Consider the following 23,990-nt stretch of genomic DNA (forward strand, 5'->3'; position numbering starts at 1 on the left):
GGTCACAATTACTTTCCACAAGAAGGATAAAAATTGTAAATGCAAGACAGTCAGAATATTAATACTAATTTAAACTCTATGTAACTCACAAAATACCTAGTGGTGACTTGTATTCCAGACAGGATTAACTCCAGAAAGTGCCTAATGAGTCACACAGTTGGAATTTTCAGCACTCGGTACACACTCCAACAAGTAGTCTGGGAAATTTTTATGATAGAAATGTTTTCATGGTTGGCCTTTATTATTCAATTGCCAAAACAGGTGCCCTTTATAAATATACCCATAACTCCATTGTCCTAGGGGCTACAAAGCTGAAATTCTACCAAACTGCTCAGCATGATTGGGTGCTTCTAATGGTGCTCAGCGTGAAGCGATAAGTTTTATACATTTAGCATTCAACTGCTGTAAAATTTATTGTATGTGCTTTTAGCAAATTAGTGGTTTTTTGGCATCTCACTTAATTATTATCATTATTTTGGTGTTAAAACAGTTTATATTTATAGCTAGTCTAGAGCAAAGTGTATAGGAATAGCAATCATAAAACAATTCATTGATGCGAAACAGCTGACATATCATTAGCCCCCAATTCCATTCTTGACTCTGAGTTTTTCCTTCTATCATTTGGGTCAGTAAACTATTCTTCATGTTGTACCACTAGCATCAGACGATCCATCAGTTTTTCCAATTCCACCTGAAAGGCAAGATAATTATATGGTCTTACATTCATACAAAACTGCAACAGTGGTATTCCATCAGCTATTATGTACTAGTGTAATCCTATGCCTCTGATGACCATGTAGCAACATCTGTTTGGGTTGCAATGAAGCTACAATAAAAATGTTTTGATGACCAACAAGAGTGATAGTCTAAAAATCCTAGTTACTATTATAGCATTGCTTAAACAGAAATTAAGATTAGTGGATGGAAAAGCATATCATAAATTTACTGTGACTGAAATAAGAGAATGGTCTTTTCATCAAACAGTACGATAGTACTGTATAGTAGGGACCACAAAGGAGTGGGTGTTGCCCATGAAATAACATCACTTAAAAAGTAGCCTTGACGACAATGAGGCAGTATTGATTAGGTAAAACTAAGCCCAAGCAAGCATTCAGATCAACTCGAAGCGCTTTCAACAAGTTGCTACAAAATTTTTTAAAATATATTTAACAGAATTTTCTAGTGACTGACTAACTGAATAACTGACTGAGTAACTGACTGATACCTTCAGACAAGCGTAATTCAATAACGGCTAAGGCTACAGGCTTGGCTTTTTTCACTGTTTGACGTTGCTTCGGCCCAAGAGGTGCCTTTTGGCATACTGTAGTATGTACAATGCATACTTCATGGATTTACCATTGTCCCCATTCATCTTTGCTGACAGCAAAAAGTGTCAATTTGGTGGTAGCACATGATGGCTTCCCTTTGTAATGGAAATTGTCTGTATTTTGTAAAGGATCTATGGTATTTTCTTAGTAGCTATTTTGATTGCAGAGGTGCTTTTCGAACAGTTCTTGATTCCTACTGCTGTGTAACGGGTTGAACATAGCTGACAACAAAGTGTAATGGATACTTCGCTTTTCAGACAGTTTAACTAAGGCACACAGCACCATTTCTTTCTTTCAGTATGATGCTTTTTGAGCAGTTCTTGATTTGAAATGTTGTGAACGGGTTGAACATAGCTGACAATGAAGACTCCACTTTTCAGATGATAACTGGGGCACTCGACGCCATTTAAGATACAGTTGTGTGGGTTCACCAGTCATAATAATTATTTACAAAAAAAGTTAACTAACAAGTATATAAGTAGGGACCATAGCACATCGATAAAAAGTACTGAAACAAGCTAGAGTAGTGCATGATATTAAATCACAGTAAAGCAGTAAGAGGTGTTATGTCCCTACTATGCATTTCCATTATGGTATGTTCAGTACAGTAGTGGTATAACACTTCTTTTGTTATTTTATATGGTGCACTACTCCAATCCTTATGAAGTGTTTGTAATGCCTTGGTGCCAACCTTTTGACCTTTCTTCTTCTGACACAGTGGTCTAATCCTGCATAGCTCAGAAGAAGTTGGCACGTAGTAGTACGGATGTCAAACAGTTTTGAAATACAGTATGCGACAAACTCATCATTTGTCTATGGCATCTTGTAGTGATGCACCAATGCCAATACTAGGGGATAGTATCAGTAAAGCTATAAAATCCTGATACTTTGTTTGACATCACTTGTTTTTCCAAGATGGCAACATACATAGTGAGATGAATAGAGTTGAGTGAGAGCTACAGTAACATGTACATTTTAAACATCTAGCTTGGAAATTAAGCACGCAATAAAGTAAACTTAGAAATATGCTATAGCTCCACTGCAAAATGTTACTATAGCAACAACATAGCATAAACGATGAATCATGGTAAACACCCTATCATGTGTTCATGGTGCTATGCACACTTTTGCATGGTCACGAGAAATTACTTATACATGGTTGAAACCAAGCCACATCTACACATATGTACAAAAGGGAACAAAGTCTATACCTAATGATTCAAACCACTGTCCACCCAATTTCTGGTTGCATGTCAATACAATGCAAGCAAGTTGATTGCTTTAGAATTACAAAATATCTGTTCAACTATGGGCTTTTGTAATAACTTATTTGACTGTTGCTTTCAGATAGTGCTACAAAATTAATGTAATGGAGTTTTGCACCCAGTGGTTTCACCAAAAATGATCAGTTGTGTCAAAAGAAATATTATCACATGCAGTACAGTGTTACTGTACCTATTGCATTATTGTTTTGTCTTTTGTAGTGTGTACTTCCCTGGAAATGTTTATTAGTAACCTGACATAAATCATATCCTGACTGAATTCTGTGTTCCCAGCTATGACCTGATGTGACCAATCCAACTAATGTATATATTTGAAAATTAACAATAAGAAGTGTTATATCCCTACTGTGCATTTTTGTTATGGTATCTTGAGCACAGTAGGGATACAACAGTTCATAATGTAGCTCCTTGCTGTTAGAACCATAAACCACCAATCTGATCCTGTTGTGAGTCAGTTGTTGCCGTCAACAGATGGTTGTTGTTTTGGTAATGTGTGCAGTGTCTCACAGATTGTCCATCTTTTTTCTAACCCTACTAAATACTGTATGTTTTACTAAAATGGCTTGGAGGTAGGAATTCTTGGGGGTTCTTCTATTCTGTGGAAACCACAAGAATTTCAACAGGCCCTTAGGTGAAACACCTGCACTTTCATACCCTGAGCTAATCCCAGGATGGATAATGAGGGAAGTGGAATTGCCTAAATCTCCCAACTGAGACTTCCTGTAGTGCACTTATTCCCCCACAACCCTACTAGAAGTTTGAATTGAGAAATTCCGGCTACACTTTAAATAATCTATTATGTTGGGTTCTAAGCTAGTTTTGCACCCAGAGCCCTTTGTTATTGTGTTAAGGTAAGTGTTTTTAATTGCCAGTACCAACAAACAGCATTGCCATGCCTTTTTACACTTTTCTACGTGCCTTTTGTCCAGTGCATGTACAACAATCATTCTCCAGTTAATGATCACTCTATTCCTAATTATTGCCACTCCTTTCTGTCCTTGATTACGAATGTTGGTGATATCAGCTGTGCCCACTAAACTGGAAGTGCCTCACATCTAGGTATCCTGCCATCAAAGAAAACCCCATTTATACAGTCGCTAAATTAACATAGTTTAACTGGTTAAACTTCATTTAATGTAGCTCCTTACTGTTAGAACCATAAGCCGCCAGTCTGATCTGTTGTGAGTCAGTTGCCACCATCAACAGATGGTGGTTGTTTTGGTAATGTGTGCAGGGTTTCATGAATTCTCCTATAAGCCTTATAATGAGTCCATGTTCAGAACGCTTTTTTCAAAACCCTACTAAATACTGCATGTTTTATTAAGATTGCTTGGAGGTAGGAATTCTTGGAGGTTCTAGTATTCTGTGGAAGCCATAAGATTTCAACAGACCACAGGTAATTCTTGGTACTAGTACAGTAGCTGTAGTTTGTCATTTTATTTCTCTCTTCACTTGCTTCACCTAGGGGTAATTTTCTAAAGTACTTAAAACAAGTTGAAATCAATTTTTACGCTATTTAGATGATGTGAGTTAAGCTACCCAAAATAGATTGCAGCCTCGGTAATAAGTTTGTAGGTAGCTTATTCCACACCTTCGTTAAGTCTCTACATAGCCTCAGGTCAGGTCTCTGAGTAGCATAGAAACCTTTGTCTAACTAATACTTAGAAAGTTTTATTGATCTAATTAATATGAGAAACTGCTGTTGATTTTTACATCAGCGTTTCAAGTGTTAGAACATGTTCACTAGTTAAATGACTAGTTCACAATAAATGTCTATAGGGTCATTCCATACCAAATCAACAAAAAAAAATCCGGACCCCTTTCAATTTTCATGAAATTTGGCACAAACATAGACCCTATCAAGAAACTTTCTCACACCAAACTTTGGTTCATTTCATTGGTCTCCCTTTAAGTTGTGACCACTCAAAGTTTCTGCTGAAAATTTTATTTTGCTTACACATTTTCAATAAAATGGCCATAACGTTGCTTATGATTCACATAAAAACTTCTGGTTTAGATTTTTCAAATCCTTATTAAAGTCTCTTTCAGGTGATGTATAATGTTTTATAATTGCTCAAAGGAAAAGGTCGAACCACAAAAATGTAGCTTTTTCCTTTGATCTTAATTTTCAAAAATATATATTCTTTAATTAAATATATTTTTGGTTTACATGTTGCTCTAATACCCATCATTCACCACTGTGAGTTTAAAGTTGGGACCAATAGTGGATCATGAGTTATAAGTGTTAATGTGTAACCTTGTAATCACTGCTGTTTGTATGGTATTTTTATAGTGTAATTTCCAATACCAATTGCGAATAACCTTATATTAGTATGTCGCAAATCATTTTATGCATTAAAATGGTTAGGGTTTGTATTGACAAGGGCTCACTACACTGAAACCATACTAACAGACCACTTTTAAAGCTAAGAAAGTTGGAGTAATAATAAGGCGGCCTAATAAAGGAATCACTGATTAAATTTTTGCTGCACAGATATGGTAATTACAAACAACCCATGGGCATCAAATCAATAGCAGCACCCTACTGGCGTAAGTTGCCATTTATCGAACAGATTTCAACAAGCGCTTATATTTCCTCACCATAACAACATGCAGACTTCCGGCTTGGGCTATTCGATACAGCGGCCTTTGGTCTCTGGGTACCAAGCTTTAAGTAAGTCACACCAGTAAGTTCAGTGTCCTATATAATAGAGGTGGCTACTATAACAAGGTGGTCCTATTATAGAGGTACAGTAGCTATATTTATAGGGGATTTACTGTACAACTAATGACATTCCAATCTATTCTTTCAATTTTACTGTATAATAGTAATAATATTCAGCCACAGATTATGATGATAGTTTCCAATCTTATACATGTGTATAATGGATGCAAACGACACAGTTACTCATACATATGTACATGTAATGTGGAACAGTTGAATTGAAATGCCATGTCTTAGTGATATCCAAAGCTTCTTGGTCATAATACGTAGATAACTGCTTCATATAGTTGCATTAGAGTAGAAATATCCTATTTTAAGTTTCCCTTATAAAAAGATGGCCTTTAAGGTAGCCGCTAAGATATGTTACACTGTATATCACTTTTGAATTATACTTTGAAAGGGCAAGCCTACTACTGACCACTTAAAGGCCACCTTTGTATGTCTGTACCTATAAACAATGCCTTTGCTGGAAAATTGTACACTTCTAAAACCATGCACTATGCATTGTCTTGCTCATCAAACATTTGATGGAATAGAGTGGAAAGTGACCTCCTGTATAGAAAGGCCACCACTCCATAAGGACCAATTTCAAATTGATGCTATACACTTATGCAAATGTATTAAGCAGCTACCTAGCCCAAAAAATTTGGCCTTAAGGTAACTGGCTCCATATATCAACTGTATCATGATGAAACTACTTAAATATAGCAATGTAGCTCATAATTTGATTCTAGAAATGTTCCATAGAAATTACATTGTACAAAGGTTCACTGCAGCAATTGCCCACTGATCCATATCTATAGCTTTAAGTGAAATACATCAATAATCGATTAAAGAAAGGGTCAAGGCAATTAACTTCAAAGTTAAATCAGAGTGTTATAGTAAAAGTTGAGACTGAAAGTGGTGCATATTGCATGACAGTCTCTACAATCATTCACATGTAACTTTGACATGCAATGAAATCTGATGCATTGATATCAGTACACAACTGAATTTTTGAAGGTGTAAGTTGAAAAGGCTGTTAGAATTGCATCATTCATTCATTACTACTCGTTAGAAAAGCTCTAGTAGATTACATTTGAAACATTCATGCCTGTGTTAAGAACAAAGACATAACATTATGTAAGTGTTTCAAATTACAGTGGAACTTGTCTTAGCGGCCACCTCTAATGAAAGGCCACCTTTCTATTTAAGGCCAACTTTAAATTGTTCTAGTAAGACATTTATACACATAAAACTATATAAATAGCCGTCTGCATATTAAGGCCAAAAAAACTGGCCTTGACTGGCTTAGACAGTTTCCACTATAGCTACGTACATTAATTTTGTGTATCAAAATACGTACTTGCATATCAAAAATTAGCATTAAATGCTAACAGTAGCAGTTACTGTAGCTAGTCAAAATGTAATCAAGTTCAACACTTCACTACTATATAATAGACTTGGCGTCATAATCAGACACAATACAAGCTTGATAAGAGGTAAATTACTTGAGTATATGTATTTAAGTATAAGCTTTTACTGGATTTTCTTACAAAACGTAAACAAATTAACTTTACTTACAAACCAACAAGATTGTGACATAGTATTATATAAAGTTACTTGCAATTGGTATTGCATCTTTGCATACTTGAACCACACAAACAAGAGTGATTACAAGACTACACATTAACACCTATAACTCATGATCTACTATTGGTCCCAACTTTAAACTCACAGTGATGAATGATGGATATTAGAGCAACATATAAACCAAAAATATATTTAATTAAAGAATATATATTTTTGAAAATTAAGATCAAAGGAAAAAGCTACATTTTTGTGGTTTGACCTTTTCCTTTGAGCAATTATAAAACATTATATATCACCTGAACGAGAATTTAATAAGGATTTCATTTATCTAAACCAGAAGTTTCTATGTCAATCACACGCAAAGTTATGGCCATTTTATTGAAGATGTGTAAGCAAAATAAAATTTTCAGCAGAAACTTTGAGCGGTCATAACTTAAAGGGAGACCAATGAAATGAGCCACATTTTGGTGTGAGAAAATTTCTTGAAAGGGTCCATGTTTGTGCCAAATTTCACGAAAATCAAAAGGGGTCCAGATTTTTTTTTGTTGATTTGGTATGGAATGACCCTATAGGGGAGTAATATTTGACTGCTCTATTAGAGTATCTCAATCTTCTGCAACACTCATACAGTGGTAGTAACATGTTTCTCCTCATTTTTGTGCTTTATGTGTTTTGGTTGACAATTAATAGCCACAGTAATAAAGGCAGTATTTCACGTGTGGAAATTTTAAGTCTTAGACTTTTCGTTATTTAGCTGTCTAAAGTTCTCATACATTTTGGCATATAAAATTATTGTACAACAAAGAGGTGATTACAGTATACATATATTAATTGGCTGAACCAAGTCATCAAACTAGATCAATAAAATTAGATGTACTAAAATTTCACTTTAAATTGATAATTAAAGGTAAATTGGAAGGAAAAATAGTTATATTGTGATTATTACAATTAAAATGTGACTAGCCTGTAAACACTGGGTAAATTAAATATCATTGCTGGAACAGAATGTCTGTATTATGTTATTTGTAATGTATAAAACTCAATTATTCAATATTGTCTCAAAACTGTATAGCCATAGCTTAATGTCGTAAAAATTTATGTACCATCAAATGTTGGAAAAGTGAATACATTATATGTGCCATGCCCCATTTTCATAGGACAAGTCATAACCAGCAAAAGGTAGGTGTTTACAGCTGACTGATGTTTGAAGGTGGTTTAAAGCTGACAGCTCAATGTGATTATTCATGGTAGAGTACTGTATTGGAACCGGGGAGGGGGGACCTGGCTCCCACAGTATTTTCGAAACCAAGTAGCCAAGTAGTCAAAGCTATATACTCAGGGAGAAATACATGTACATGCCTCCATACAAGAAGCCATACAACCACCACATAAAATCACTCTCTGGGGTGTGGCATCACCAATCCACCACAAATGTCAAGCCATTTATTGTACTGTATAACCTAAATATTTTGAGGGGAAAATATTTCTAGGTTGAGCAATGTTGCTAAAAATTTTTTTTTTTTTTTGCAAATTTTCTAATTACTCCCAAAATGTATACATATTAGACTATATAAATTATGGAGATCTAAACTAAAATTTTCGCTGATAACTGCAAATTGTGCAAAAAGTTTCCCTCTTGAAATATTTAGGCTATACAGTACATAATTAAACACAAAAAGTGCCTGTGGCTTTACTTCTGTTATGCTTGCACATGATATTTGTTGTTCAAATATTTCCTGGATCCCATCAGTGAGAAATTTAAACAGTAGAAAGAGTGCTACATCCATGACATTATATGATGTGGAAAAGATTTAACTCAAATTGAGGGTGGTAACAAATCTAAGGAGCAGTCTCACTGTATAGTGCATGAGTGTATGGGAGTTACTGACTACCAATGATTAATAACCAGAAATAATGAAGACTTCGGTGAAGTCAGTTTCTAAAGAGAGACGTACAAGGATGCTGAAAATGAAAGTGGCCAACCGTGAATGCAGTGTAGTATTCATGTGATCTACACTAAGTTTGGGAACGCCTGCTAGAACAGACATCCCAGTTTGTAGTTTCTTAAAGGTAACAATGTTTCACTTTGCAGATAACAACGATTAATGTTGTAATCCTTGTAGTGTGAAATAGCATAAAGAGAAGACCTTCACATGAGCATGATTTCTCACATGATATATACATGGATCTAGTACATGCAGTAGGTGTAGAGGAGCATAGTAGCCAATAGCAGGATAGCTATGTAGATATAGTTATGCAGTATAGGTGCAGGGCTATTAGCTAGTGATAACACACTCCACAATATGTATAATTATATAAATGCATGCATGAACTGGGTACAGAAGCCATATCAATGGGACCATAGATAATATACCCACAGTGGGTATATTATCTATGATGGAACTTGTGTGTCTACATGGGTGTTGATCAGTTTATGGTTAACTGGTTATGTCTATCTTTGCCCCCTCCTCCCACTCTGAAAATCTTTCCTACTCATGATGCCTTTTTGTGATGTGATATGCACCAGTTCTCCTTGCAGTCATAATAATGTTACAAAAAGTAAACTAACAAGTATACGAATATTAAGTTAAATTACAGATCATAGAAAAAAGCAGGGAAACAAAGGGGTCACCTACACCTGTAGATATATGTGTCCTAGTGAATATTTAATCCCTACTGATTCAGTAATGGATATAGACTGAATTAGAGATTGAATGTCCTCTAGTATATCTGTTGGAGTAGGCGACCTCCCTACTCTTTTCTATAATCAAAATTCCCTATTTTGTATATAGTTGTTTTATTAAAGGACATAATATTGCCAAATCAAGACACACAATAAGCCAGCGCGCTACACCATGGGTATAATCAAGACACACGATATGTCGTGCGGCCCAAGAAGCCGGCGCGCCACACCGTGAGTATATTAACAGGAAGAAAGAAAACGCAATTTTCACACCTATGTAGCTCTGTGATCCCTTATCCGATTGGAACCAAATTTGCTGGAGACGTGCCGCCCAGTTAGGGTAGTCTACATACCAAATTTGAAGAAAATCGCTCCAGCCATTTCCGAGATACGAGCGAACAACATTTCGTTTTAATTTCTTCGTTTTTTTCTTCTTCATCTTCTTCATTTCGCACACTTCGCAAAATTCGCCATAAACCATGCGTGCTCGGATTTGGCTGAAATTTGGCACACTTAAAGGGCTCATTAAGGCGGATCTCCGTACCAACTTTGGTAGGAATCCGATGAACATTCACGGAGTTATGACCGATTATTTGCGTAAAATAAGGTCGAAGGTCTGTCACGCCTACAGGGTAAACGCCTTGGAGGAATCAGTTGAAAATTGATATGTAGATGGAGCAACCATCGTAGGAGTGCCTTTTTGTGGTTTGAAAGGAATCGGGATAAAGACCATGGAGATATGACACGAAACCCAACCTGTGTCAAAATTACGCGATCGATTTTTATGAATAAAAAACTATTAGTTTTCGTATCTACCAGGCAAACCGCTTAGAGCAACGAGCTGAAAATCAGTATGTAGCTGGAATAATCATCATAGAAAGTCCTTGCAGTAGTACAGAAGAATCGGATTACAAATCACTGAGTTATGATTCGAAAGGCAACTAGGTGCAGCAAATGCGAGATCGAGATACTCTAATAGAACAGTCACCCTAATAAAGCATTCAGCTGCATTTATAATTTACTCAGTTATATTACATTGTAAGTTATTCTGTAGGGAATTCAGCTACAAACAAGTCACCCTGTAGTCAGATCAGCTAGAAGAAGGTACCTAATAGAGAGTTCAGCTACAAAGAAGCCATCATGTAGAGAGTTCAGCTCAAATAAATCACCCTGTAGAGAATTCAGCTACAAACAAATTGCCCTGTAGAGAGATCAGCTAGAAGAAGTTACCTTGTAGAGAGTTCAGTTACAAAGAAACAATGATGCAAAGAGTTTAGCTACAAAAAAATCACCCAGTAAAAAGTTCTGCTATGAACAGATCACACTGTAGAGAGTTCAGTTAGAAACGAGTCATCCTGTAGAGAGATCAGCTAGAAGAAGTCACCTTGTAGAGAGTTCAGTTACAAAGAAACAATCATGCAAAGAGTTTAGCTGCAAACAAATCACCCAGTAGAAAGTTCCGCTATTAACAGATCACACTGTAGAGAGTTCAATTAGAAACAAGTCATCCTGTAGATAGATCAGCTAGAAGAAGTCACTTTGTAGAGAGTTCAGCTACAAAGAAACCACCATGTAAAAGAGTTCAGCTGCAAACAAATCACCTGTAGAGAATTCAACTACAAACAAATCACCCTGTAGAAAGATCAGCTAGAAGAAGTTACCTTGTAGAGAGTTCAGCTACAAAAAAACCACCCTGTAGAAAGTTCAGTTACAAACAAGTCACCCTGTAGAGAGATCAGCTAGAAACAAGTCATCCTGTATAGAGTTCAGCTAGAAGAAGTTACGTTGTACAGAGTTCAGCTACAAAGAAACTACCATGTAGAGAGTTCAGCTGCAAATAAATCGCCCTGTAGAGAGTTCAGCTACTAACAAATCACCCTGTAGAAAGATCAGCTAGAAGAAGTTACCTTGTAGAGAGTTCAGCTACAAACAAATCACCCTGTAGAAAGGTCAGCTAGAAGAAGTTACCTTGTAGAGAGTTCAGCTACAAACAAATCACCCTGTAGAGAGTTCAGCTACAAACAAGTCACCCTGTAGAGAGATCAGCTAGAAACAAGTCATCCTGTAGAGAGTTCAGCTAGAAGAAGTTACATTGTAGAGAGTTCAGCTACAAACAAATCACCCTGTAGAGAGTTCAGCTACAAACAAGTCACCCTGTAGAGAGATCAGCTAGAAACAAGTCATCCTGTAGAGAGTTCAGCTAGAAGAAGTTACCTTGTAGAGAGTTCAGCTACAAACAAATCACCCTGTAGAGAGTTCAGCTACAAACAAGTCACCCTGTAGAGAGATCAGCTAGAAACAAGTCATCCTGTAGAGAGTTTAGCTAGAAGAAGTTACCTTGTAGAGAGTTCAGCTACAAACAAATCACCCTGTAGAGAGTTCAGCTACAAACAAGTCACCCTGTAGAGAGATCAGCTAGAAACAAGTCATCCTGTAGAGAGTTCAGCTAGAAGAAGTTACATTGTAGAGAGTTCAGCTACAAAGAAACTACCATGTAGAGAGTTCTACTGCAAACAAATCGCCCTGTAGAGAATTCAGCTACAAACAAATTACCCTGTAAAAAGATCAGCTAGAAGAAGTTACCTTGTAGAGAGTTCAGCTACAAACAAATCACCCTGTAGAGAGTTCAGCTACAAACAAGTCACCCTGTAGAGAGATCAACTAGAAACAAGCCACCCGTAGAGAGTTCAGCTAGAATAAGTTACACTGTAGAGAGTTCGGCTACAAAGAAACTACCATGTAGAGAGTTCAGCTGCAAACAAATTGCCCTGTAGAGAATTCAGCTACAAACAAATCACCCTGTAGAAAGATCAGCTAGAAGAAGTTACCTTGTAGAGAGTTCAGCTACGAACAAATCACCCTGTAGAGAGTTCAGCTACTAACAAATCACCCTGTAGAAAGATCAGCTAGAAGAAGTTACCTTGTAGAGAGTTCAGCTACAAACAAATCACCCTGTAGAAAGGTCAGCTAGAAGAAGTTACCTTGTAGAGAGTTCAGCTACAAACAAATCACCCTGTAGAGAGTTCAGCTACAAACAAGTCACCCTGTAGAGAGATCAGCTAGAAACAAGTCATCCTGTAGAGAGTTCAGCTAGAAGAAGTTACATTGTAGAGAGTTCAGCTACAAACAAATCACCCTGTAGAGAGTTCAGCTACAAACAAGTCACCCTGTAGAGAGATCAGCTAGAAACAAGTCATCCTGTAGAGAGTTCAGCTAGAAGAAGTTACCTTGTAGAGAGTTCAGCTACAAACAAATCACCCTGTAGAGAGTTCAGCTACAAACAAGTCACCCTGTAGAGAGATCAGCTAGAAACAAGTCATCCTGTAGAGAGTTTAGCTAGAAGAAGTTACCTTGTAGAGAGTTCAGCTACAAACAAATCACCCTGTAGAGAGTTCAGCTACAAACAAGTCACCCTGTAGAGAGATCAGCTAGAAACAAGTCATCCTGTAGAGAGTTCAGCTAGAAGAAGTTACATTGTAGAGAGTTCAGCTACAAAGAAACTACCATGTAGAGAGTTCTACTGCAAACAAATCGCCCTGTAGAGAATTCAGCTACAAACAAATTACCCTGTAAAAAGATCAGCTAGAAGAAGTTACCTTGTAGAGAGTTCAGCTACAAACAAATCACCCTGTAGAGAGTTCAGCTACAAACAAGTCACCCTGTAGAGAGATCAACTAGAAACAAGCCACCCGTAGAGAGTTCAGCTAGAATAAGTTACACTGTAGAGAGTTCGGCTACAAAGAAACTACCATGTAGAGAGTTCAGCTGCAAACAAATTGCCCTGTAGAGAATTCAGCTACAAACAAATCACCCTGTAGAAAGATCAGCTAGAAGAAGTTACCTTGTAGAGAGTTCAGCTACGAACAAATCACCCTGTAGAGAGTTCAGCTACAAACAAGTCACCCTGTAGAGAGATCAGCTAGAAACAAGTCATCCTGTAGAGAGTTCAGCTAGAAGAAGTTACATTGTAGAGAGTTCAGCTACAAAGAAACTACCATGTAGAGAGTTTAGCTGCAAACAAATCGCCCTGTAGAGAATTCAGCTACAAACAAATCACCCTGTAGAAAGATTAGCTAGAAGAAGTTACCTTGTAGAGAGTTCAGCTACAAACAAATCACCTTGTAGAGAGTTCAGCTACAAACAAGTCACCCTGTAGAGAGATCAGCTAGAAACAAGCCACCCGTAGAGAGTTTAGCTAGAAGAAGTTACATTGTAGAGAGTTCAGCAGTTTAGCTGCAAACAAATCACCCTGTAGAGAATTCAGCTACAAACAAATCACCCTGTAGAAAGATCAGCTAGAAGAAGTTACCTTGTAGAGAGTTCAGTTACAAACAAATCACCCTGTAGAGAGTTCAGCTACAAACAAGTTATCCGGTAGAGGGATCAGCTAGAAGGATCACCTTGCAGAGAGGTCAGCTACAAAGAAATCACCCTGCTTCATGTTTTCTTCTTCCTGTAGTAAAGAAAAAAATGACAGGTTAAAAAGCCCTAAAGCCAGCCATAGGCCGGCTTTGGGATATACAAATGCAAAAAGAAGTGAAATCTAATCCAAAACAGCCAAGCTGTAAAAAAAGAGTGCGGCCCTGAGAAAGGCTATGGTGCAAAAAGATGTGAAATCCAAGGTGGCGGCCAAGAAATGGCTGTGATGGTAGATTAATGGTAAAAATTTTAATAACAACAATTCAGTGAATTTGGTGCCGCTTGGTCTTGGCACAAAATTCACTTGAACTGTCGTTATTAAAATTTTTACCATTAACCTACCATCACAGCCATTTCTTGGCCGCCACCTTGGATTTCACATCTTTTTGCACCATAGCCTTTCTCAGGGCCGCACTCTTTTTTTACAGCTTGGCTGTTTGGATTAGATTATATTGACAGGAAGAAAGAAAACGTCTTTTTCACACCTTTGTATCTCGGTGATCCCTTATGCGATTGGAACCAAATTTGCTACAGAGTTGCCTGCCAGCCAGGGGAGTCTACATACCAAATTTGAAGGAAATTGCTCCAGCCATTTCCGAGATACGAACTGCCAAAGGTTCAATTTTTTTCTTCGTGTTTTCGTACACTTGCAAAAATTGCTATAAAATGCAAACACATGCTCTGATCACCTTGAAATTTGGCACACAGTAAGGGAGTTCAAAGGCGAATCCTAGCATCAAATTTGGTGCAAACCCAATGAATGGTTCGGGAGTTATGACTGATTATTCACGTAAAACAAGATTGATTTGTTGTCACGCCTACAGGGTAAACCGCTTATAGGAATTAGTTGAAATTGCTATGTAGATGGAGTAACCATCATAGGAGTGCTTTTTGGTGGTTTGAAAAGAATCGAGATAAAGACCATGGAGATATGACACAAAACCCAACCTGTGTCACAATTACGTGATCAATTTTTATGAATAAAAAAAAGTATTAGTTTTCACGCCTACTAGCAAGTGCCTACTAGGCAAACCACTTAGAGCAATGAGTTGAAAATTGGTGTATAGCTGGAATAATCTTCATAGAAACTCCCTTGCAGTAGTACAGAAGAATCGGATTACAAACCACTGAGTTATGATTTGAAAGCCAACTCCGTGTAGCAAATGCGAGATCAAGATACCCTAATAGAACAGTCACTCTAATAGAGCATTCAGCTAATTTATTTACTCCATTATAGAATTCTATTACATTACAAGTTATTCTGTAGGGAGTTCAGCTGCAAAAAGTTAATCTTATAGACAGTTCAGCAAGGAGCAAGTCACCCTATAGAGAGTTCAGCTACAAATATATTGCTGTAGTGATTCAGAACATTACAAGTCACACTGAAGAGAGCTCTGCTATAAACAAATCATGCACCCTGTAGAGAGTTCAGCTACAAACAATTCAATCTGTAGAAGTTCTGCTACAAACAAGTCTTCGTGCAGAGAGTTTAACAACCAAAATCCACCATGTAAAGAAATCAGCTTTACTAGCAAGTTACTCTGTAGAGAGATCAGCTAGAAACAAGAGAGAGCTCAGCTAGAAACAAGAGAGAGCTCAGCTAGAAAACGTAACCTTGTAGAGAGTTCAGCTACAAACAAATCACACTGTAGAGAGATCTGATAGAAGACGCCACCTTGTAGAGGGTTCAGCTGTGAAGTGATCACCCTAGAGAGAGTTCAGCTAGAAAATAATCACCTTGTAGAGAGTTCAGCTACAAAGAAACCATCCTGTAGAGAGATCAGCTAGAAGCAAATCACCTGTAGCGACATCAGCTACAAAGAAACCATCCTGTAGAGAGTTCAGCTACAAACAAATCACCTTGCAGAGAGTTTGGCTACAAAAAAATCACCCTGTAGAGTATTCAGCTACAAACAAATCACCTTGTAGAGTGTACAACTAGACACAAGTCACCCTGTAGAGAAATCAGCTACAAGAAGTTACATTGTAGAGAGATCAGCTACAAGAAGTTACCTTGTAGAGAATTCAGCTACAAAGAAACCATCATGTAGAGAGTTCAGCTACAAACACATCACCCTGTAGAGAGATCAGCTACAAACAAGTCACCCTGTAGAGATATCAGCTAGATACAAGTCACCCTATGGGATCAGCTACAAACAAATCACCCTGTAGAAATATGTGTTGGAAACAAATCACCATGTAGAGAGTTCAGCTAGAAACAAGTCACTCCGAAAAGAGTTCAGCTACAAACAATGGGAGTTTCAGCTACAGTTCAGTTATGTATAAGAAGTTACCTTATTACCTACAGTATGATTATCTTTCATTGTTAAATATACAAATATTTTTAGTCAGACAAAAAACTGTACACAACATTTCTTCCTTTTGTTCCACAATTCTTGCAGAAAAGAAAATAAAAACAAGTTAGAAGGAAGCACCAAAGCCAGTTAATGGCTGGCTTTGTGGCTGGCAATACAAAAAGAAATGATATCTAGCCAAGCTGTAAAAAAAGAGTGCGGCCCCCAAAATGGCCAGGATGAAAAAAGATGTGAAATCCAAGGTGGCGGCGAAGAAATAGCTGTGATGGTAGGTTAATGCCAAAAAAATTTAATTACGACAATTCAGGTGAATTTGGTGCCAAATCCTAGTAGAGGAGGTAACGCAAATTCACCTGAATTGTCATAATTAAAATCTTTGCCATTAACCTGCCATCACAGCCATTTCTTGGCCGCCACCTTGGATTTCACATCTTTTTTCATCCTGGCCAATTTGGGGGCCGCACTCTTTTTTTACAGCTTGGCTGTTTTGGTTTAGATAATGGTTAGACATCAAGAATTATAGTTCTACGGAGTTTAGAAAACTCGAAGACGATGGGCTGTAGCACCCTCGCTGCGCTTGGGTGCTATTAAGGGCATGAGTGTTTTCTAAATTTTGTCACATAGCTAGAACCCACTGATTGATTCTTGACATCTAACTTATTTAGACTATATACAACTTGTTTGAGTTGACAGCTGCTTGTAAACAAGAAATGTATCATTAATTTCTAGAAACAAGCTCCTTACACCTCCCTCTAATACAATGTGGCTGTTGATACTAGAGCTCTACTGATGATTGGATCAGCCAAAATATCGGCCATCGATATGACATTTTTTACCAAGTCGGTATCGGTACAGAACAGTAGGAGGACCGATATCGCTACCGATATTTATACAGCAATAGTTTGTACATATACAGATTATATATTGGTTTTCTATGTTATCCATGTGGTGCCAGTGGCTTATGTTCACTGTGCAGCACGCTACGCTACGAGAGGCCTGTACAAATACATGTGGTTCTAGTGTTTGTTGCTGGAAATTAAAGCTTATTAGTCTTAATGAAGCAGTTATATAGTACCTTTGTAATATAAAAGAACAGTCACAGGATAACCAAGGAAACCTTCTGTACCAGCCTTCACACAGGCCAATAAAATACGGAATAATGCAGAAATATCCGTTTAAGGCTTCATGGGAGTATGCATAAAATGCTTGTGGGTACCTAATTGTCTGGATTGCACAATAGGAACCCAAGCTGCTATCTCCACAGTCATAGAGTGAGCAATGAATATATTCCATATGTTGTTGTAGAGTAGGTAAATGTACACTTTTGCATAGATTATCTATGACTTTTGTTTGTAATGCAAATATCGGATCGATTATTGGTTATTGGGTTCTATTTGTGGTATCCATATTGGATATCGGTACATGCCAAAAAGCCATATCGGTAAGGCTCTAGTTGATACCCATTTAAATGTTGCAAATGTTTTATACAGGCATGTGCTATGTTCAAAGTACAACTAATTGGACTACAACTCATTGTTGTATCTTGACAGCTGCTTGTAAACAAGAAATGTAGTATTGATTAGTACAAACAAGCCAATTTCACCTCCATTCAGAACAGGCAGCAACTGGTTTGGGAGATTAATTTTGGGGGGACCGGTTGTAACATTACAGGTTCTATTGGACCTGAGCATAGCACTATGGGATTTAGAGACTGCATTTTCAGCCAATCAAATTCCAGTATCAAACAAGTTGTATACTAATATTCTTTATAACTTTGCAAAAGATCATCAATTTTATGTGTGTCAAGTGAAGAAGTGCTATTAATGATATTATTTGGGTGACGTGATACATTCTATTACAATATGATAATGTATAAATTAATTTTTAATGTCGTGAATGTTGTTTTTTTGCAGAGGAACAAGAAAAATTGGCCTATGCTTTGGCCCTCAAGGAGGGACTAGCAGATTCCTTTAGTCTAAGGATGCTGGTTTTTGGTCCTGAGAACTCAGGTAAAACCTCATTGGTTGCTACCCTGGTGGAGGATAAGTTTGAAGCCAGCTCTGCTACCAAAGGAGCAGATGTCCAGGTGTGTACTATCTATACTGACAACTGGCGTAAATGTGCACCACAAGAAATTGTGCATAAACTCCATCAACAATATTTGTACCAGCTAAATGTGCAAGCAGATGAGCATGTTGATACTGCATCTCTTCAAGCTCAGAGTTTCTCAAGTGCATCACCACCTCTAAGTGGTGCAGCTGTCGCCACTAACCTAAAAATTCCTGAAGTGGACAAAGAAATACAGCTAGCAAAAGAATACAAAATTAGTCAATCGAAATCCACCAAATTTTTTGTTGAAGATGAATTTTGTGGTGTCATTTGGGACTTTGCAGGGCAGACCCGTTACCTTACTACGCACTCCATTTTTATCAGAAGAAATAACATGGTGTTCATTGTGTTTAAGGCATCCTGTGATCTCACTGAAGCTGTAACGGCAAGGGAAGAAGACAAACAATCACGTAATCCTGTGGCTACCTGTTGCGAAATTATACACTACTGGCTTCAAACTGTCCATTCGGTATGTCGCGATAAAGGAGGAGATGAGCACATTTCAGAGTTTTTACCTACCGTAGTGTTGGTGGCTACTCACCTGGATGAGATTACTGGAGATGTTATGTGGATGAAAGATGCTATTATTAATCAACTAGTGAAAGAGTTAGCAGGTAAACCCTATGCTAAGCATTTGGCAGGACACCGACTTGGGTTTAAAGATGCTCTGAAGAAGTACTGTTTCTTTATTAGCAACAAATACAGAAACAAGGCAGCCATCACTCAACTCAAAGAGGTTGTGACAGAGATATCTAAACCAATCTTAAGGGAAAAGCATCCACTAATTTACATCAAGATAGAAAAAGCCTTACTTTCACTAAGAAAAGATGTCATTACTACCAAGTATTTCATAAAAATTGCAAAAGAAAATGGTTTTGTTGCTGCAGAAGATAGCAAAGAAATTCAAGGTGCACTAAAACACTTCCACAATAAAGGCGTCATTTTACACTTTCCATCCATCCCAACTCTAAGCAAACTGATATTCTTGTCACCGCAGCTTCTTGCAAAATTATTTTCTTATTTGATTATAGCTCACCCATACAAGTACCCAACAGGAGACAAACATGACCACTCTTATGAGCGCTTGCAGAATGAAGGTGTTCTGCTGAATAGTTTTCTTGTCCACATGCTGAATGAATTTAACAAATGTTTCAAAGCTGAGGGGTACCAAATTTTATATGAACAAGCAGTGGATTTCCTTATAAAGTTTGGCTTCATTGCGGAAGTAAGCGTTAACAACAGGTTTGTTCAAGAGACACATCCAGTACCACAAGAAGAAAAAAGGCTGTTTTTAGTTCCCTCCCAATTGCCAGAAAAGAATGCACCATCCAACATAGTGAAGGGAATATCTAGCTGGGAAATTCTTTTCACCTTCACGGATGGGTTTCTTCCTTCATTTGTGTATCATCAAATTGTTTCCAGATGCATCAATTGGACTGGCCAGAGTAATGAAAATATAATTTGGTAAGAAAAACTATTTATAATTGCATTTATTATGTAATTTCATGTTGTAGGTTGACAAATGTTGAATGCTTTATGAGCCTTGATAATGGACAGTTCTACTACCTGAAATTTTTACCAAAGAAATCCAGCATCTGTTTAATTATTGCTCTTCAAAAGATACAGCCATCTTCAGCTGAAAATCGGGCAAATTTGATACACTTTTTACAAACCAACATTGATGCTATTCACAATGAGTTTTTGCCAGCTTGCACTCCACCAATAGCGTATGTGCCTTGTCAGATTTGCCAAAAATCTCACATTAAACTAGAAGAGATGAAGAAAGGATACACTCTGGCCTGTAAGGATCAGTCTTTTGATGAATGTTACTACCATGATTTATTTCAAATTAAAGGTATTGCCTGCAATTGAAGAAAACAAAACAATTAATTAACATGTTTTTACAGGTGTGACTGACATTGTTCAGACAGCTGAGCTCCAACCTTCTAAGTCTCTACCCAGCTGTAAGTTATTCTGTTGCTGTAGAAATTGACAATGATTCATACCACATTTCTTGCAATAGAAACCTGGATCTTTATTGTTTTTTTACACTGTTTTAAAATCTGTATTTAACTTATGTATTTTCAGTTAATCTTGAATAATTGTGCCAAATTTGTCTTATAGCTAGCTACTTTGTAGTTAGTGTTCAAAATGAGATAGGTGGAATTTCCTGTAGGAGTAGCGTTGTTGTTTTAGATGAAAAAATAACATAAAAGACACTAGCTGCATAAAATTACGGTTAGTAGCCAAGTTCTATGTAATACTGACAGCTGACATGTATTATTCTATGGGCTAAAGCATTGCTTTTATAATCCTAGCCTTGTAGTAATTCTACTAGGAATGTGGTACATAACTACGCTTGAAAAATTCTCCAAGCTAAACACTTCCTTTGTTATATATAAGCTAACAATCACTATACTTCTTATACTTGCACAATATGTATAGCTAGTGTGCACATGTACTGTATCTATGTGACTATGCTTTAGTATTTAATTTGTTTGCATCGGATGTAGATAAATCAATGTGAAAAGTTGCATTTAGTGTGTTGGTAAATTGACCAGCAACTTTAGTTTAAAGTGTTAAATTAATCTGGGTTGCTGTGGTTATGAACTCAAGTTATCTGGTTTTCTTGGGTTGTTTTTCTGGCTCTCTGCATGACCAGACATGTGGTTTGACATGTTGCTGTTGTTGTAACTTTGCAATGGTTGAAACTGATTGAACATCTTTACGATGGTTCCATAGCCCACAATTTTACATGTATATGCCTTCTTTATTTTGATAGTAATCCTCTGCTCTTCTTGTAACTGTATACCTACCACCCTGATTAGGCTTGCGCCAATTATGCCAGCATAATTTCAAGCATAATAGGCTAGCAAAAGCATCAAGGATTATGCCAGCATGATAGGACGATTTTCAAGAATTTAAAATAAAACGCACAATGCGCGTGCCAAAAATACTGCACAACATGAACACACTACACATTATTACTGAATTTCATATCAAAGCCTTGTAGTGTTATTATTTTTACTATTTCTTGACTGATTATTCACACTTTATGGAAATAAGATCGAGATCCTCTAATAGAGCAGTCACAGCAGTCAGGAAATGCATATATACTCTAATGAAACAGTCAGCTATCAAGCATTATCTTGAGCATAATAGGCTGAATTTTTGAGCACTGCTCAAAAGCATAATAGGCAATTTTCAAAGCATAATTGGCTCAAGCCTAACTCTGATGTAGTATAGCTATATGTGACCAGATCTGTGAAAAAGAGTCTGATAGTTTTTCCAAGTTTGAAGAGTCATAACTCATCATGTGTTTACCTATTGTTTTAAAGTTACATCCAGCCATGATCCAGGAATAGTGCTATGTTTGGGGTGTAAAGTGACCAAATTTCAGGTTGCTACCAAACACACAAGTCAAGCTATGGATTGCCAAATTGGAAAGGCTATAAGACCCTTTTTTGCAGATCCATTCACATTTAAGGCTACCCAATGTGTTCAACCAACAATTATGGGAATGTGGCTGTTTGCTGTGTACTTGTAAAAAATGTTATGTACACATAATCTTGCTATACTTGCCAGCCACACACAAAATGTTGAATACTTAGAATACAAAAGCATCAGTGTTTGTAGTGATAGTCACATTATTTACAGTAATACAACTAGGTTGAATTATTCAAATATGCCACAGGTACACATAAATTATTTTCTAATCTTCAGTGTATTTATTTACCTGTCTGCATTTTTCAGGTGCATATGATAGTGATGCTGCTATGAAAGTTCATATATCGCAATATGACAAAATCTGTATGCTAAAAGTTAAGGATTTGCTCCCTTCACTCTTTTCTAAAGGAGTTGTCACATTACAACAAAAGCAAAAGATTGAAAACAAAGAGCAATTTGAACAAGAGGGAATGAAAGTTTTGCTGGATGATGTGATACTGCCTAGTCTGAAGTTGAACACGACTGAGAAGTATAAAGGTTTCCTTCAGTCTATGGAGGAAAGTGATGACCAGACCTGGAAGGAAATGGCTAAGAGACTTGGTATGTACTTATCACACAAATCTGTTATTATAATTTATATACAGTACATTCTGGCATGTCACTGATGAACAGATTTACACAAAAAAGCTGGTTATGAACTGGTCAAACAGAACACATATAAGTTTGTGTACTTTGAAAGGCTGCAATGTAATTTCAGCACCCAGTGACACTAAGCAGTGGGGGAGGAGTGGAAAATACACTGTGCAATGCTACTTTGCTTGGAAAAAGTCCCACAGAATCTTCAACTTCACAAATGCCTATCATTACGAATTATGACAACTGTGTGCAGTTAGATTATTAAAAACTAGAAATTTGCTGACTACACCAAAACTGCACAAATATTGGCCATCTATTATGCTAAAGTGAGCTTCTTGATTAATTGCTTTGTCAAGAAAATCTTAATTTCTGCATCTGTTAGTCAGCGTTGTGCTAAAATTAATGAAAATTACATTTTATAAACTTTTTGGAAGGGTTTGGGGTTGCTCTGCAAACAGTTATGGGCTTGGCTATGCCCAATCAATACTGCCAAGCTGTCATGATGGAAATGTTGGTTTTTGGGTAAGACTATGTAGTAACATGTTTTTTCTAATAGTCTTTGCTCATTTTATGGCCACGTTATCTAGTAGTTGTTCATGTGCTATAACAATTGAAAGAGTAAATTACTGCTGTGCAAGACAAAATTTTTCCAGGAGACTGTGGCAAATCAATTTCAATAAATTCTTGTCCAATAGCCAATCGAATAGAGTGAACACATTATGACATAAATATTCAAATATTATCTGTCAAATTTTTTTGTTGGGTTAAATTACTAAACTTTTGTCATGCCAAAATTTTCACTAATAATTTAGAACAATAGGAAAAGTTTAAAAGCATGTTATAAGCATGACGTGTGTTTATTTCTGTACAGGTGGATCACGGTCTATGTGTGCCAAGACAAGGTATAAAAGCACCATGATATAGGATTGCCTTCTTTATTTTTTTGAAACTTCAGACGGAATAAAATTACAATGCATACACTTAGATTTAAAGTTTTTATGTTGAAGAATATTTTTATACTGTACATAACTATTGATATTATGTACATTGCTATAATTATATAGCATTACAAAAGATATCTATTTAGTTATTTGAAAGTAATGAAATGGTGTAGGTACAGATGTATAGTTCATAACATGGGTAGTTTCAACCTGGTGTACTCTTCATTTCTATTTTTGCAAATCTCCTATTAAATTGCCGAGCTTTGATGCAGATATAAGCAGTATTCATCCTGGAAGTTTATATAAAGTTCAACAGAAACAAAAAACAATGGTGGTTGTGTGGTACAGTATTCACAACTTCTTACAGTACATAGTTATTTATAGTACCATGTTGTGACTTCTTAGAAAATCTCTCACTTGATCACTGCATTTACTGTAAATACTCAGTTATTACATATTATAAAGATTATACCTAATAGTGTCTTAAAACTTGTCTTTTACTCTGTTAACATTGTTTCGTAGTCATGGTGTT

At 36.8% G+C, this 23,990-nt stretch overlaps 1 protein-coding gene across 1 annotated transcript in view; it reads left to right on the forward strand.

The window, feature by feature from the left end:
* LOC136246782 (uncharacterized) overlaps window positions 1–23,591 on the forward strand; it is a 52,699-nt gene extending 29,108 nt beyond the window's left edge. The window contains exons 4-8 of the mRNA XM_066038342.1: window positions 18,239–19,898; window positions 19,949–20,289; window positions 20,342–20,398; window positions 22,188–22,481; window positions 23,389–23,591. Of these exons, the coding sequence (XP_065894414.1) occupies window positions 18,239–19,898; window positions 19,949–20,289; window positions 20,342–20,398; window positions 22,188–22,481; window positions 23,389–23,441 (2,405 nt within the window). The 3' untranslated portion in view covers window positions 23,442–23,591. The remainder of the gene's footprint in view (window positions 1–18,238; window positions 19,899–19,948; window positions 20,290–20,341; window positions 20,399–22,187; window positions 22,482–23,388) is intronic.
* The last annotated feature ends 399 nt before the right edge of the window (window positions 23,592–23,990 follow it).

This window comes from Dysidea avara, chromosome 2 (assembly GCF_963678975.1).
Source record: "Dysidea avara chromosome 2, odDysAvar1.4, whole genome shotgun sequence".
Taxonomy (NCBI): Eukaryota; Metazoa; Porifera; class Demospongiae; order Dictyoceratida; family Dysideidae; genus Dysidea; species Dysidea avara.